The sequence below is a fragment of the Rosa chinensis genome, chromosome 5 (assembly GCF_002994745.2).
Source record: "Rosa chinensis cultivar Old Blush chromosome 5, RchiOBHm-V2, whole genome shotgun sequence".
In the NCBI taxonomy this organism is placed as follows: Eukaryota; Viridiplantae; Streptophyta; class Magnoliopsida; order Rosales; family Rosaceae; genus Rosa; species Rosa chinensis.
Window position 1 is genome coordinate 28,144,109 of NC_037092.1, and position 17,686 is coordinate 28,161,794.

At 39.0% G+C, this 17,686-nt stretch overlaps 2 protein-coding genes across 2 annotated transcripts; one reads left to right on the forward strand and one right to left on the reverse strand.

Annotated features, from left to right (window-relative positions):
- Positions 1-6,594: 6,594 nt before the first annotated feature.
- On the reverse strand, positions 6,595-9,715 carry LOC112202267. The gene is made up of 6 exons (XM_024343209.2): positions 9,073-9,715; positions 8,663-8,980; positions 7,947-7,995; positions 7,586-7,868; positions 7,293-7,371; positions 6,595-6,997 (listed from the first exon to the last, which is right to left on the reverse strand). Exons 1-6 carry the CDS (start codon positions 9,379-9,381, stop codon positions 6,818-6,820), a joined length of 1,218 nt encoding a protein of 405 aa, XP_024198977.1. The 5' UTR covers positions 9,382-9,715; the 3' UTR covers positions 6,595-6,817.
- A 1,556-nt stretch (positions 9,716-11,271) lies between these two features.
- LOC112167163 (choline transporter protein 1) lies at positions 11,272-17,669 on the forward strand. The gene is made up of 10 exons (XM_024304133.2): positions 11,272-11,598; positions 11,799-12,157; positions 12,374-12,519; positions 13,120-13,303; positions 13,827-13,900; positions 14,013-14,126; positions 14,964-15,320; positions 16,039-16,299; positions 16,895-17,122; positions 17,234-17,669. The coding sequence occupies exons 1-10, from the start codon at positions 11,414-11,416 to the stop codon at positions 17,435-17,437; spliced, it is 2,112 nt and encodes a 703-aa protein (XP_024159901.1). The 5' UTR covers positions 11,272-11,413; the 3' UTR covers positions 17,438-17,669.
- The last annotated feature ends 17 nt before the right edge of the window (positions 17,670-17,686 follow it).

Genomic DNA, 17,686 nt, shown 5'->3' on the forward strand with positions numbered 1-17,686 from the left:
CCATGGCGCTTCTAATGTTGCCTCATTAAAAACCTTGCTTGAGTAATAAATACCCTGTGGGACAAAAACAACCTCGAGGAGGAGAAAAAGAGTACAACACGCCCTTCACTCTTTGAGATCAAACATGTAGACATCATACCTCCCCCTGATGTCAAGATCTCCCTCTGATTGCTACAATCGTGAGAGTTCGGATAATTCCTCATTCCGATACTCTTCACATGTTTCTCGAAAGTGGATTTAGGTAACGATTTAGTAAATAAGTCTGCTACATTATCCTCTGATTGGATTTGATTCACTTCAATCTTTAGAAGTGTTTGTTGTTACTGATTGTAAAAGAATTTAGGTGATATATGCTTGGTCTTGTTTCCCTTGATGAAAACTTGCTTCATTTGTTCCATGCAAGCTGTATTATTCTCATAAATGCATGTAGGTTCATATGTGGTAGACTTCAAACCACAAGTTCTTCGAATATGTGCAACTATGGACCTCAACCATATGCATTCATGAACTGCTTCATGAAGAGCAATAATCTTTGCATGATTCGAAGAAGTAGCGACAAGGGTCTGCTTTGTAGACCTCCAAGATATCGCGGTGCTTCCCATGGTAAAGACATAACTAGTTTGGGAATGACCTTTGTGAGGGTCAAAGAGATACCCTGCATCAGCAAATCCCATCAAAATGTCACCATCGTTTTGATGGAGGGAGGGAGGACACTGGCGACCCTTGATGGCGGCGGCGGCGCCGACGATGTTGCCGTGTACAACGGCAATGACGATGACTCTTGGGCCTATTGATTCTGATTCCATCTTGTCGTCCATTCTTTTATCTCTGCAGGGACAGAATAAGCTCATATCTATCGTACCTTTTAAGTATCAAAATATTGTCTTTACACCGGTCTAATAGCGTTGCGTTGGCGCTGGGCTATATCTAGCCAACAAGTTCACAACAAATGAGGTGTCCGGTCTTGTATTGTACTAAGTACAATAATGCCCCTATTGCACTTAGGTAGGGCACTTCTGCCACTAACACGTCTTCATCATCATCCCTATGACGAAACGGATCCCTCTTAGGGTCAAGATTACAGACGACCATGTGAGTGCTTACAGACTTGACTTTATCAAAATGCCTAAGCATCTATTGACACGGTATACAAGTTCTAAATCTAGACAAAACCGTGTTCTCCCAAAATCCTTCATCTCAAACTCGGATTTCAGATGTTCAGCAGTTTCCCTTAACTCGTCAAGGGTTCCAGTTATGTTTATCAACATAAACCGCGACAATTGCAAATCCAGAACTTATCATGGGAACACACCGGCATAGTTCATCATATCCCTTCCCAATCAAATAGTCACTTAGTAAGTGTTGCATCCTCATTACAAACGCACTTCGTTGTCTAGAGTCACTTGATTTTGGCAAATGAAGTTCATCAGGGACCGTCATGTATATTTTCGTATCTAGATCCCCATAAAGATACGTAATAACCACATTCGTAAGCTGCATGTTCAATTATTTAGAAACTACCAAACTGACAAGGTAGTGGAGTGTAATGACATCCATTCTGGGAGGATATGTCTTCTCGTAGTCGATTCCAGGGCGTTGTGAGAAGCCTTGTGCCATGAGGCGAGTCTATAATCTCTTTTTTCTCATCACACTTTCTAACGAAGACCTATTTATGTCAACAGGTTTTATGTTAGGAGGTGTTGGCATCTCAGGTCTGAAATCCTTCCTCCTCGTTAGTGAATCCAATTCAACTTGGATCGCATCTTTCCATTTAGGCTAATTTTCTCTACGTTGACATTCTTCAATGGAGCAAGGTTCAATATCATTGGTAACAATAATTTCACGTCTTCATGTACACTAGTGTAGTTTGTAGAGATCTCTATATTCTCAGGAATTGGTTCTAACATTGAGGCGTCCCCCAACGATGTCTCTTGGACATAACCCCAATCCAAAATATTCTCATGAGACGGATTTTGAGTATCAATGATCAATGGATCAGGTTGTGCCAAACTCGCTCTCTTCATAGGGGGGAATCCATCGAACCTATGGGTCTCCTACACTCCCTAGTGGAACCCACGGTCTGTGACGCTATTATGCTAACTTTTGGAGTCACCATGCCATCACCCATGGCGGTGGCGCCGTACCCATCTCCTCTGGGTGGCGCCATGTCCTCTTGAGGGGACATCAATCCTTGCAGGCATGTTTGCAGCAAGTATATGTGATCTCCTCACTTTAGGGGATTGAGATGAGACATAGTGGAGACAGACCACGACAATTCTTGTCGTTCCTGTTGAACGTTGACGTTCTAATCTCTCCCAAACGACTGGAAAACTATTTCATCAAAGTGACAATCTGCAAATCTAGCGGTAAAGAGATCGTCTGTGAAGGGTTCTACATAGCAGACTTATAGTTGGAGATTTATATCCAACACAAATATGTATGCATTTGTTGCTAATGACCTATTTTGATGCGCTGTGGTGACGCGATTGGCACATAACCGCACACTCAAACATGCATAAGTACAAGATAGTAGACTCGCACTCAGTCATTAGCTGTAATGCAAAGAAAGGTGAGGCGGTGGGTCGTAGACGAATTAGCATAGCTGCATGCAATATTGCATAACCCTAAGCAAAAATATTAATGCTCAATACCAATGTTCGGGCTACCATCGTAGTCGTTTAATAGTGGCTTTCCGCGAGACCATTTGGGTGTATATATGGGAATATGATGCCCAATATCAATCCCCAATGATATGCAATAGTCCTCGAAAGTCTTCGATGTAAAACTCTCCAGCATTATCAAGTCGAATTGACTGAATAGGATAATCTGGGTAGTGAGCCCGTAGCCATATGATCTGGGCAAGGATTTCATCATAAGCAGCATTACAAGTGGACGATACCGCGACATGTGACCAGCGTGTCTGCACATCAACCAACACCATAAAACATCTAAACAGTCCGCAAGTTGATTTAATCGGTCCACATAATCCCCTTGGATTCTATAAGAACACATGTGTCCTTTGCATAGGATGGTCTTGATCCTAATTTAGTTAAAAAGCAGGCTTTACAGAATGAAAATGGGTCTTAGAAGCAACCAATGAGGATTTTGGTTGAGCCACAAAGTCAAAATTGAATTGAGAAGTGGAGAGAGGAGACTAATCACCATGTATGGCGTCAATGCCATCTCTAAGCCGTAGGGGGATGACGACGCCAGCGTTAGCCGACCAGTGGTGGACGACGGCAGCGCCGTGCTCCCTGGTCTCCTTCCGGTGGTGCTCAGTGTTCCAAAGGTCATCTCTTATGACATTGTTGGACTTAATTACTCGAATAGTGATTACATATAACCTAATAGAGCGACACATAAGGTTTTCTAATACTCGTTTTCGTCCGTAGTCATTAGAGGCAATGCAAATGAACTTATGTCCATTCTCACTAGGTGTTTCCACATAGAAACCTTTGGCTCTAATATCTTTTAAATAATAAAGTTCGAATTAAGATATGTCCAAGACATGAAATAAAATAATTGACACTTTATTAATAATAGTCAACGATTACATCAAAGTTTCTGACCAAAATCTAATCCAAAATGACTATAATCAAATGTAGACAAATAGTTACTCATTCCTTTCGGTAACTCTAATTTGGTAGTTACCAGGTAAGGTAAGAGATTTTAGTGGAGCAATGCTCACTTGTAAAACCGTTCTCTCAGATCAAACATTTCCTAGACATCACAATTAATTGGATGAGCCTAGTTGAGAAAGAGTTAGAACTGTTGTCATTTCTTGATAATGTCTAAGGCAAAATGCCATTACATATATTCTTGGAAAATAAAGACTATTAATCAAAATCTGCAGCATCAACATTTTTTCCCTCGCCAGATTTGAAACCTGCAATAGTGAGATTGACATCATTGTCATCTCCATCTTCTCCTTCAGCTCATGCTCACTCATATCTTTATACACCTTATATTGTGCAGCCTTTTTTTTCACTCGCATTACAGCGCTTAAACCAATGCTCTAAAGATCCACATCTATAACATACCTTACACATTAATTGAAATGCACCTTGTGCATTTGGATGTCCCCTAGGGACGTTGGTGGCGCCACCAGCCAAGGTGGTGGCGCCGGCTTTGCCTCTCCCACGCTGGTCAACGTTGTCATGTGTCCGCGCATCAATCTAGCGGCTTCCTTCTTTTGTAGGACGGTTGTATGAACCCACATGTCCATACTGTTGTTCCTTAAATTTAGGGTTCTGCTCCTTGCGCCCTTCTTTAGGTGCGCTATTATAATTCGCCTCGTGAACGCTTTTAGTTCCAACAGGCCTTGAATTATAGTTTTTCACGAGTATATTGTCATGTTTCTCAGCAACTAACATAGCAGTGATAAGATGATGAAACCTCGTGATCCCTCTAGCATTACACTCAAGCCTATATTGCTTTGCAACTATTAATGCTGAAACGAGGAAGGTTGAGAGGGTTTTCTCAATTAATTCCTATTCTATGAGCTCTACTCCACAAAATTTCATTAGTAGTGAGGTGATTCTTGATGTTGTTCACCCATCGATGATAACCAATGTCATTCAAATCTAGTTTAATGAAGTCGAGTTTTTGCACGCTTTCATTCGACATTCAAAAACGAAGGAGAATAAATTAGTTTCTATGTAAAAATTTCCACGACAACTAATATAAGATTTCCAAGCCTCTTTGCTACCAAGAAATCGATTTCCAAGAAATTTGGATTAGACCGAAACAATGATGTTTGAATGGTCAATTTTCGATGCTCACAAACGCTCTTAGTTCATAGTTTATTAGTGTGAACTGTTTCGATTTTATGAATCGAACCCATGTTAAAGAAATGTGGGATAAAGAAGAAGGGATGGAAGTCTCCAAGAAAAAGAAAACAAAATTAAAATATAGAAAGTGGAAACTTTTATTAAAAACTTACTTGGAGATTTTGGAGCTTGAAGACTGGATACACGTGCGTGTTGATGCAGGCGTGTAAGATCGCAGGAGATGGTGGCGCGGCACTGGGGTGCGCTCGAGGTATTCCTAGGGTAGGGTTCTAGGGTATCACAGCAAGAAGAGAAAAGTGGAGGAATTTTGGCTTCTGATTCAGGGTTAAGGCTCGTGCTGATAACGTGTTTAAGGAAAAGAGAATTGTAGAGAGAATTGGGAGAATAGTTGTGTCTTTTATTGATAATAGGAGCCCCTATATATAGGGAGAACAAGTAAATAATCTTGGAGTACAAGTAATCCTATTCTAAACAGAACTAGGAATCTAGAACACTCTCTCATATTACAACTATAGAAAGTAATCTTAATTTGGTAAGACACACATAATCCTGATATCCTTCAACAATCTTTTCATTGCCAAATTAATTAACAACAATCATGTTCCTATTGTACAAGTGAATCATACTAATACTAGAACTCCAACAACTTTCTTTTTCAGAACCCAGATCTGCTTCTTTCGGTCTCCTCTTGCCAATATTGCTGAGATTGCCAGCTGCATAAGATGCAATTGCAGAAAGAAGGCTACAGCTACCATCACTCTTACAATCACCATAGTTATAATCAAATATGTAAAATCAAGCTGGTCAACGTTCTCATAAACGTGTATGGCTTCCAACTTGATCAAAAGATGTATCAGGTAGCCGAGGAGTACTAGACTTGGTAGAATTGAAACGGAAATGGACGGGAGCAGATTAGGATGCCTTTTCATGTGGAAAAAGAATAATGCCAGAGCCACGCCTTCAAGTATAGTGGCCTACCATCTCCACATCTATGCTCAAAATGGATCCGATTGCTTCAACATTGCAACTGGTAAATGAAGACAAATCCCAGCGTTCAAAATGAAGGGGATCAGACTTTTCTCGTGTGCTTTTGATGCTTCCTTGATTAAACGGGAAGAGTTCTTTTGATTTGTTGGAGGGAACCGAAAATTGACAAGAATCTCACAATCCTCAGAGTCATTTGTTGATGGCTTGCGATGGCTGTTTGAGCCAAGATTTTCGGCAACCTACCATCCAGAGGCTTCCTTCTGTATCTGCATAAATCCTTCAGCAGAGATCCTCATGTCATTTAAAGGTGGCACTTTAATACTTATTTGGTAGCTAATATTGCAAGGGTTGCTCTGGTTGTACCTTTAGTGTTCACTGTATGGATACGGCTGCAGGTAGCCTAGCCTGGTAGGATCTATTGCCAACAGAAACAGCCAAGAACTGCCCCATCGAACTTCTCCTTTGTAAGTTTTAGCTGACATATCAAAGCCCGTGTGAAATCCCAAGCTCAATCTTATTGAATAATCTCCCACAGGAGCAATACTGAGAATCTGTTGCTTTTGCATCAAAGAATCGACAAGCAACACTACATAGCTGATTTTACTATGCGTCCCATAAACTTCCCCAACCAATGTAATATTGGGATCAAAACGCCTCTGCTAGGGGCCATTTTCTAAAATATAACTCCACCTTCCTGCATCTCCATTATGATTTGCTTCCATATATTTTTGTTGATGCATTGAAATAGATGCGACTGACTTTCCGATATGAAAAAGAAGACATAGAATGCAAATAGTGGCCTCGTCACAAAAAGAAGGATACTAATACCAACGTGAAACTATTAACATGACACATCTTCACTCTGATTCTCAAGCATATATGCAAGAACTGATACAACACCAGCACATTATATAATCAGCTATCAAGATACATCAAAATTCAGACACCAATTGTTTGACAACCAACACAATCTATCTTGAGTCTTGACTCAGACATATGTACAAGTAACTCAAACTTTAGCCATCCACCTCCACAATCCATTACATAGCTAGCCGCATGATTTTTCCCTCTTCCTGAAGTAACCTCTGATGAAGTCCACACTGATGATTAGTAAACTCCTCGAACAAATCCTTCAGCTGCTTAGCTTTAGTGTATTCTGGACTCCCAGACATTATAACCTTCACCTCATTGCTACTTGGAGTTTTACACTCTAATGTTGCCTGTAAATCAATAAGAATAGTACTTTATACTGGCCAGTTGATGCTTTATAATAGTTATTTTTCATTCTAAAATGTTTTACCTTGGCTTCTGCCTCTCTTTCGCAGGGAGGTCAAAGAGAGGTTTTGAAAAACACTAACTATTTGTCATGGCACAATCGGTGGCCAATGCAGAAACAAGCAATAATCATGCTTAAACAGTATCTTACATAACTACAAATCACAGGACAGCTCAAAGACAGAGCATGGTGTTTGACCCTTACAGTCACACTGACAGGAAAAATTAAAGGAAACGAACCTGAGATGTACGCTTAAAGGGTTCAATCGATGCCCTTATTGTGCCATCCATGGGAATTTTCTCAGTCAGAACCCAAGGCCTACATAGATTTAAAACTGATGAACATTAGAAATCAATAAATAAAGCTAAAGGTTCAGAATCCTAAAACTACAATAGTTTTCCCTTTTTTTTTTTTTTTTTTTTTTTTTAACTATAGGAAGATATCAGTTCACAGAAGTGATAAAACCCATTCTATACTGACCAGTTTGAGTTCACATTAACAGAATAAACAAAACATTTGACACAAGACATACCTTCCTGTTGACGAGATGATTATGCGATCTGGACTTCCCAAAAATTCAGACAACTTGTCGAGGTTCTTTTTGCTGTTCAACATGATGGTTCCTCTTGTATAAACCTCTGATTGCTTACTTAGAGAAACAAATGCTTTACATGATATTGAAAGTTGCTGGTATATGAATTCCATAATTGTAAATGATGAGATCCCCTTCTCAAGATTCTCAACAAGGATCATATGGGGAAGCCCTCCAACATCCATGTCATGTCCATCCCTTGCAGAAATATTGTCCATTATCTCTGCTTTAGAAAATAGTAAAAGATTCAGAGAACAAAACTAATGCATTTCAACAAAACTCCATGAAAATCTGTACAAACCTTTGGAAGATGAGCTTGGAGTTAAGGATCTCCTGACATGGCTTGTATCCTACAAACAAACAAGCATTACTACTATACCGAAAAAAGAAAAGAACAGAGAATGGAAGTTCTTAAAGAGCAAGTAAAGGACAGAGAAACAGACAAAACACTCAATATTCAGTGGATATTACTGTGGTCAACAACTTCTTACTGTCTATGTCAGCCTCACAATGAGTCCAACACACTCAAACTCTTAACTCTCAATTGTCTTTAATTCACTCTATAAAAATTGTTTTTATTTTTTATTTTACAATCATGCACACTGTTTGTGCACAAAACATTATCAGAGAAAGACAAACTTTCCTGTATCAATGCTATTCAATCTAGGAAATAAACCCAGAATAAGAAACAGAACTGAACACAGATAAAATATTCTCCAAAAAAAAAAAATAAGGAGTAGGCAAGGGACTATAATTCAAACAAATCAATTTATAATCCAAAAGGCGGCAAACCTGCTATTAGAAAGACTATTAGAGAATCCAAACTCTCCTCTAACAATGCTACACACTATAAGAAAAAACTGAAAAAACGAAACTGAGCTTGTGCCCAAATAAAACTCGAGACATAGTCTAAATTCAATTTCACAGTTACATAATGCAGTGTTCATTTACAGACCAACACAGATATTCAAAAAAAAAAAAAAAATCAATTTAAATTCCCAAAATATTAAAACTTGCCTTGTTCAGCTGAGAAGAGCTTCCCTTGTGCCTCTTCCTGAGCCTACTACTAGACTCATTGTCACAATCACCACCACCAGAATTCTCAATCGAATTCGAAAAAGTGTTCTCAATCATCTTCTCCTTGACCGCGTTAACAAAAGAGGTCAACGCCGGGTCAATCTCTTCGTCCACCGCCGGCAGCCGGACTCTGCAAATATTCTCAAGCGCCACCACACTGAGAGTCCCAACTTGCGGGCCGTGAATCCACTCCAGAATAAAGCTGCATGTGCACTCCTCCTGCCCTCCCTCCCCAACCCTATGCTCCTCATGCACAACCTAATCATCCACAGTCAGAAATCCACAGAGGCATTTTCACAAACACAAAGCGTGCACAGAGAGAGAGAGAGAGTGGAAATGACTGAACTGACCCCGTCGACGAAGGCGTCGAAGAAGCGGCGGTCGTCGGGGTGGACGGAGCGGGCGGCGCAGACGAGGAGGCCTCTGTCGACGGAGGAGCACTCGGAGTCCTGGAGCTGGAGGGAGAGGCGGCGGACGCGGGAGCGCAATGCGTCTAGGTCTGGGAGGGCGGCGAGGTCGTTGGCGCCGACGAACTCGTCGTGGGCGTCGGAGAAGTTGGCGAAGGTGATTCTGAGGCGGAGACCGGCGCCGGTGTCCTCCGTGAATAGGCGGGCGTCGTACCAGGCGTCGTCCTTGTGGGACCGGAACTCTAACGCCATCGATGATCACGCTGTCACCGTCGCAGTGTGTGTGGGGTCCGAATGGGAATCTCGCAGCTTTTTGAAAGGAGGGCGATATGAGTCGGTGTGACGTGTGATCGTGTGCGTCAAAGGTGGACGGTCAAGGTATTAATTCCATGTTAATATTTTTCTCTAAAATTTACCAACCTGGGGTATTCAATGTTTACTTTTATGGCTATATGCAGTAATAATCTCGTAGACGGTGCGAATGTTACTTATAATCTACGAATCATTAAAACATTGAGCCACGTAAAAAGAAAATAAGGTCACACAAAACTGGCCTTGGAAAAGAAAAAGTTGTTGGAAGTGATGATCAAGGATATGCTGTGGTTTCTCTTGTCATGAAAGATATCGGGACTTCGGTATAAATTTTATTTTGTTTTGGGGTTTTGAGGTATTTATTTGTAAATGTAGGCTTAATACAAAAAATGTGGGTATAATGTAAGTGACAACTCTTTCTGACGGTCATTAGGGAAGTGGATTACTATTGTATTATTTTATTATACGGTGAATTTCATTAATGAATATGACTTTTGTAAAAAATAATAATAAAAAAGATTGATTTATCTATATTTTAATTGATTTTAGTACATAATTCTTGACCCGGAGCTCATTCAAGGCATTTGTTGTGGGTAATAAATAGCATAACACCAATATTAGCTTGGTTTCTTATGCTTTCTAATGAGGTATACATGCGGATAAATGAGAAGCTAAAATTAGTTCAAGATAGTCCTCAATTATAGTTTTATATATCAACATTTGTACATTAATTTCTTTAACTATAATAGAATGTAAATGTGTGAGTCAAAAAATCAACTGAACACGAATATTTAACATTCCAAAATCCTAATCCTCAAAAGTAAAAGAAAGAAGCCAGAATCACACATTAAAGTGGTAGGTTAAAAGAGGGAAGTGATCGAATTGTTTTTGTTTCCGATGTTCATCACATTCTTTGGATGGGTTCATGAAAAATTCCCTCTTGAGCTCATTTAGATCTGCGGTTTATAACAGCCTACAGTACTGGACGGCTAAGATGTACGGCCGAAATAAGTATCAACAAAATGAACGGTTGGCAGAGTGGGAAAGTAACATGAGCAAAGCATGGCCAAAGGTTGTATGGCACTGTCATCCCTGTCACTCTGACAATTTTGACGCTTGATTCTCCAGCTTTTTCATCTTCTTTTTTCCTTACTTTTGTTAAATCAACTAAGCACCGAATTTACTGGGTTTAAATACTCTATTGCCCCCATAATTGCTTGTCTTATTTTTCCGGCTTCTTTTTTGGAACCGGCTAGCTAAGCTAAACAGTTGCTTTTCATGTTTCCACTTTCCACTCGGCACCGCCGCATTGGTAAGAATTATGATTTGTTTTCTTTGTTTTTATATGGGAAAGTTAGTAAATAACTAAATCTCGATACTCTGCCGTATTTCCAAACATTAGATGAAGGAATTAGAAACAAGATTAGAAGAAATATTAGACTTTGAATGAAGATGATTTTGAACTCAATTATATGTTCTTTACCTATGTTATATAAGGTTTTTATTATATGGTATCTTATTTAATTCTAGCTTGTAAGAATATATAATTTAATTTTCTTAGCTTTCTTAGTTTGTCAATCATTTCCTAATCTGAATCATTTGATTTGATTACTCTTCCTTAATTAAGAAACAATGCTCGATAATTCAAAAGAAAATAAGAAAAAGCTTCTTTATATTCAAAAAAAAAAAAAAAAAAAAAGCTTGTGTTATGCTCATCTGCACACACGTGTTTGTTTGGTAAGAAAAAAGAGGAAGCCGATGCGCCGAGCGAAGCCGCCCCACCAGAATACTAAATCTTTGTCTTAATAAAGGCAGAAAGAGCGAGTGAAGTGAACTACACTAGAAAATATTCCAAATCTAAACACCCTTTTCACACTCTCCTACCTCTGCTACTCTCTCTCTGTCTGCCCCTCATTGTTGAAGAAGAAGAAGAAGAAGAAACAGTGGTGTACGTGTGTGGTTTGGTAGAGAAATGAGGGGTCCTTTGGGGGCAGTGATAGGGAGGTACCCATCAAGTGATGGGAGTGACCAGATGAGCTCAATCATCAGGCACAACAGGAAATGCAAGGACCTTGTGTTCCTGGTCATCTTTATAGCCTTCTGGGTTGCTATGATTGTCAACTCAAGCTTTGGATTCAATCAAGGAAACCCATTAAGGTAACACAATCTTCGCCATGCCTATTCTTTTGGGTCAAGTTTGGTTCTTTTTTAGTTTTTAAGGTAGGAATCGCCGTCTCTCAAATGGGTTTGCCTTTTTAGCTCGTTTCGCCAGTTTTTTAACATTCTTTATTATTTCTGGGTTTCCGTTTAGTTCTTCAGTGTGATAAGTCTGTTCATCATTGTGCTGGTTTCATCAGGCTCACTTATGGACTGGACTACAAAGGAAATGTTTGTGGCGACAGGCATGCAAAACCTGGTCTTCGGGAACTCGAACTCAAATATTGGTTAAATCCAAACCAGGTTTACCTGAGTGGTCTAAAAGACAATCAGTTCGAGCTGGCCGATGCCCGGAGTATATGCCTATTGGATTGCCCCGCCCCTTCTGAAGATACACTGAATTGGGTGTGTGATTACCCTGAAGGAGAGATCCGTCTCGCAATGAATGATTGGATTGACAGGAATTATGATTACTTTGAGTTCCTTACTCCTGAAATGCGAAATGCCTCTCTTCAACTTCGGGGTCCTTGTTACCCTGTCATATTTCCTAGTGTAAACGGTGAGTAAACTCAGTTTTGCTACAGATTATTGAATACAGTTCCTAATTGCATTCGAGTACAAATATGTTCTATTTACGCAGGTGATGTTTGTTGTGTGTGTATATGTCTGTCACTGGAAGATGGCTGAGGTTTAAATGTAGTCCCTGTATGGTTTCATTATCAAATATTTCTTCTATTTTACCTCATAGTAATGCTGAACCTTTTCCTTTTTGCAGTCTATTGGAGCTGCCAATTTATTGCTCGTCCGTCAAACAATTCGCTGAAGCATTGGCAGCAAATGGGTGGAGTGAATATTAATGAGGACATTATTATAGACAAATCTATTCACAGTTCCATCAATTCTCGGTCAGCTGTCTTAAAGGTTGAGTAGTGTTTTCTTTCTAGTTTTTACTTCTTTACAGCAAGTATGCTTGTGGAATTTGTGAAAATTGTAACTTTTTCTTGTCTTCATCACTTTTTGCATCAGATTTTCTTAACAATTAGCTACTCATTTTCAGAGAAACATAATTTATGGGCCAGAATAATTTTTGATTACTATAGAGTGTCATCACTCATAGAGACGAGATGAGTTGCCTTAGTCTAAGCCTGCTTTTAAAAACTCAATAGAGCCTATCATTTTCCTATTAAGTTATTAAGTTTGTCTGGCTATTAGTGAATATCCAATCTCAAAACTATTTAGTAATATTTCCTCATTCAGAGAACCTAGTTCCCAGCCAATTGAATCAACCGGGCAACAAGAGTTCTTCATTTTCTACAAAGGCCGAATTTATAAGTGGATGCTTGCTGAAACTGCGGGCAGTTATTTGACAAATAGATCTCCGCATTAGTCTTCACATGCTGCCAGAACTATGACCCTATATGGATGTGTTTGCCCCTTCTTTTTACTGCTTTATGGATATAGTACCTATGCTCGTTGCATTTCCTAGAGTTCTAATTTTCATTGCTTACATCGTATTTGCAGAGATACATGGCCGATATTGGAAAGTCATGGCGAGTGCTGCTTGTTTGTGGAGGAATCGTGCCACTGGCTTTGTCATTGATTTGGCTGCTTCTGATTCGTCATTTTGTTGCTGCAATGCCTTGGATAACAGTGGCCCTCTTTAATATTCTCATAATATCAGTCACAATGTTTTACTACTTGAAAGGTCAGGAGCTTTTTTTGTATTCACCATATCCATAATTCAATTGGTAGTTTGTTAATATTACTGATAAAGCTTGTTTAGGCATCTAAAGTTGTTTCATCTGAGGCCATTAGCCCTTCACTTCTACTTCATACATATTTGATCATCTTCTGAACAGTAGATCCTATATTACTTGTCCCCCAAAGAGAAGAGAGACAGCGGGAGGAGGAGGAGAGAGGGGGGGTTCCGAGAGGGAAGATTGAGTAGAAAAATTGGAATTGTGTTTATTTATGTCCAATATGTTGTCTTCTACAAGGGTATATTTATTCTCTCTTGTTGAGCATGGTTGTTGACTTTCTTGTGTCTCATCTTTAGCACTGACATATTGGTTAATACATCCGCCATTTGTACTGGAGATAGAATTCAGATCGCTGCTACTTGTTTGAGACTCAAGTGTGATGCTTCGCACATTCCAGTCGTCTACTTGTGTATTTAACAATATTCAACAACATGCAGTTCTGATTTTTTTTTTCTTGCTTGGTTATAGCTGGATGGATAGGAAATGATGCCATCTCCCCAATCATTGGTGAGCACGATCCGTACATTCGCATAATTGGAAGGGTGTGTACATTCATTAACAAAATTCTCCAAACTTCAAAGCTAGTTGATAGCACTATGCCTTTGTTTTAGTTAGTTTGTATCTTTTACTAACTAAACAGTTCCAATCTTTCAGGAGTTACATCATCTCCGTGCTGTTGCAGTTCTCATGACCTTTATTATGGTTGTTTCTGTTCTTACATCAATTGCTATAGTTCGCCGCATCCTTATGGCAACATCTGTCCTTAAGGCAAGTATGATATCTCATTAATTCTTTGAAATTGTAAAAACATATAATGGGAATTTTGATGATGCATAAAGATATAAAGACCTCTTGATTTCTCCCACTTTCTCCATCTAAAGAAGTAAATACTCCAATTAGTTTGAGTTGCCAAAGTTGTAGATATATAAATGTTTGAAAGCTAGAGCTATCAACTAGCTTGTAATCTAGTGGTATTTCTCCTCCATTTGTTGGAAGCATCCTAAGTGCTCCCCCTTGAATAATGATAATCATGAAAATAAAAATAAAACAAGACTTTCAGCAAATATTTCTCAAAAAGTAGAATGATGATGTAGGATTTATTAGAAATTAACCCTTAACTTAATTTCTGTTTTCCTCTTAAGATTTCAGTATTATGGCTGAGAAGAAACATGCAGGATAGTAGGGAAAGATATAAGAAACATGAAGAATAGACTTGGTTAGAATGTAATCAGAAAGTGTTTAGACATAATAAAATTTTCTTATGGATTTCTCTTTTGAGTCCACATCTGGAATTGCACAAAGATACTAAAACCGGAAGTTCAAAGACAGAAATAAAAAGATATGATAAGAAATGAAGGTCAACAGTAGTAAAGCTAGGGAAAATATAAAAATACTGTTGTTTCATCATGTTTAAAAAAAAAAAAAAAAGTCATGAAGAAATCCGTAGCTATTAAAGGTGTGGCACATGATCATTGCCAAACCTAGGAATTGTCTTGTTCAGTACTACCATTTATACCGAGATTATTAAACTTTGACCGAAGTGAATCCTCAATTTCTGTAGTGCATACAACTATGCAAGGAATAATCTCATTGATTCATATGCAGGTTGCTGCCAAGGTCATAGGAGAAGCTCAAGCACTCATAATATTTCCAATAATTCCATATACCATCCTTGGAGTTTTTTACATGATCTGGTTTTCAGCTGCTTTTCACCTGTTCAGTTCTGGTCAAGTAGTCCAGAATAGCTGCAACTCGAACTGCTGTGCCTATGATCTTGCATCAAAACAAGTTCACTGTGATCGTTGTTGCGGTTATAGCATTCATTACACTCCTCATATTGGAATTGCTATCCTTTTCCACCTATTTGGGTGTTATTGGGCTACACAGTTTTTCAAAGCAGCCTCTTCAACTGTTATTGCTGGTTCTGTGGCCTCTTACTATTGGGCTCGTGGTGAAACATCAGTAAGTTACTAAGCTTGTATGCTTAGATGTTTACAACAAAGTTGGCTTGTAGGTTTATTTCATAGGTCCGGGTTTTATCTTTGTTAGCTGAGTTACAAGAATGCCAAAATAATTTATATATGTATGTATACTGTCGTTAACATGATGGTGTTCAGTGCTTAGGCTGGCATATCTTGAAATTGGCATAGCATTAAATATTTTAATTTCGGCATGGCATGGTATTATGTCTAGAACTGTTTCAACTTACTTTTCATTTATAGTTCCTCTAGAGGTAATAAACCTGTTTCTCTCAGTCTGAAATTTGATTCTTACTGTTTTAGCCACAGATAATAGTGGTCTGTTATGGCATTTTTACAGTCGACTGTTGGGCATATTTCGTTGCATAGTAATATTGAACATATGCAATATCCATCTTAGACTGAGAGTAGATACGTGTTCACATGCATATCAGTGTCTAGATGTGTGGACATGCATTCCAGTGTTTGCATGTGCTAAACGCATGTCAGTGTCTGCTGGCACATTTGTTGTACACTGAATTTAGGTGGGGGAGCTCTCCCCCATACATGGGTAATATCTGCTGGATTCTGAAAAAAAAAGAATTTTGGGCTCGTTATCTTTAGTAACTTCAAACCAAGTGACCCGAGATTTTCTTTTCGAGGAACAAGTTTTATTTGGTTATGTGCCATTTTTATCTTACTCATTATTTTTTGTAATGCAGGGTGAAATACCATTTCTTCCGGTCTTTTCCTCTATGAAACGGCTGATGCGCTATAGCCTCGGGTCGGTGGCTCTTGGCTCCCTGATTGTGTCATTTGTGGAATCAATAAGGTTTATGCTCGAGTCAATTCGTCGCCGATTAAAAGTTTCTGGTACCACGCCTAATAACTGGTTCGGAAAGGCTGCATTCTCTACTGCTAGGTTTTGCCTGAGCTGTATTGAGTGGACAATCAAGTCGGTTAATCGCAATGCCTACATTATGGTAATTCCAACATAACTATTGATCAAATTTGCAAATGTTTGTCTGTTTTTGTTCAATTTCATTTCTTTGTATGATGACTGCACATAGGAGAACTTATTTGTTGGTATGACCAATTTCCTCTTTGACCAGCATGCTAAAAGTGATTCCTACATTACTAAGAAAATTCACACCTGAAAACAGTACCATCCGAAATTTAAACCTTATTGTTTTGAGTATGCAATACTTTGATTATGGCATGAGTTGTATGCTTTCTTGAAACTCATGTGGGTTAACTTTGGGACTTGGTGACCTTTAGTGAGAGTACTAGAATGAAGTAAGATCTCTGAAAAGCATGAAAGCTTCAAAGAATAGAAAGGGGGTGGGCACAAATCTTGCAAGTTTACTCGTTTTTGTTATGACCTACAATGCTGCATGACTGCAAAACACTGCAGTGATCCCTTCTTTTCCTCTATGTATGTACTGTAGAATTTTATTTATTTTGGGCTGGGGATGGTGCAGGAATGTATCAGGAGTTGAAAACAGTATATACCCTTTCGGTCTTTATAAAATAAAGCCAGAATATGGGTTATTGAAAACATGTTTGTTACTCTTGCAGATTGCTATAACAGGCAAAAGCTTCTGCAAGTCTTCTGCAGTTGCTACAGAACTGATCATCAGTAACATCCTTCGGATAGGGAGGGTGAACGTGATTGGAGATGTGATACTATTCCTTGGCAAATTGTGTGTCAGCCTATCAACTGCCCTTTTTGCTTTTCTTATGTTGGATACCCACAGATACAAATCTGCGCATAACAAGATCTCTTCTCCACTGTTTCCAGTGTTGGTATGTTTAGGATTTAAAGAAATTAATTCTACTAATGATGTTGATGTATTGTGATGAAAGCATTTCTGATGAGGGTTTGCTTAATTAAATCTGCTGTTTATGTTCATGCAGGTTTGCTGGGCCCTTGGTTATGTGGTTGCTACACTTTTCTTTGCTGTGGTGGAGATGTCAATCGATACGATCATTCTTTCATTCTGCCAGGATTCCGAAGAGCACCAAGGGACTGCACAGTATGCCCCTCCACTTCTCATCGAAACTCTAAATGACGAAAATGAGATGCAGAGACTTACCCAAGGATCCAATGATATACCTTAGATGTGCATTTTCCTTCCGGTCAAATTAGCTTAAACGGAAATTTAGAAGCCCTTTTGTAAGGTTCTGTAATCCTGCCTCCCAGTACTTTACTTGCCCTATCCTTGAAATTTTGTTTTTACCTGTATATGTTCAAGTGTTAGGCTAGGGAAAAGGTTGCCTCTATAGAAGATTTGAATGTTGATCGATGTGAAAATGGTCTTTAATGGAATGGAATTGAATTAGAATTTTGGCATGGAGTCTTGAGCTTGC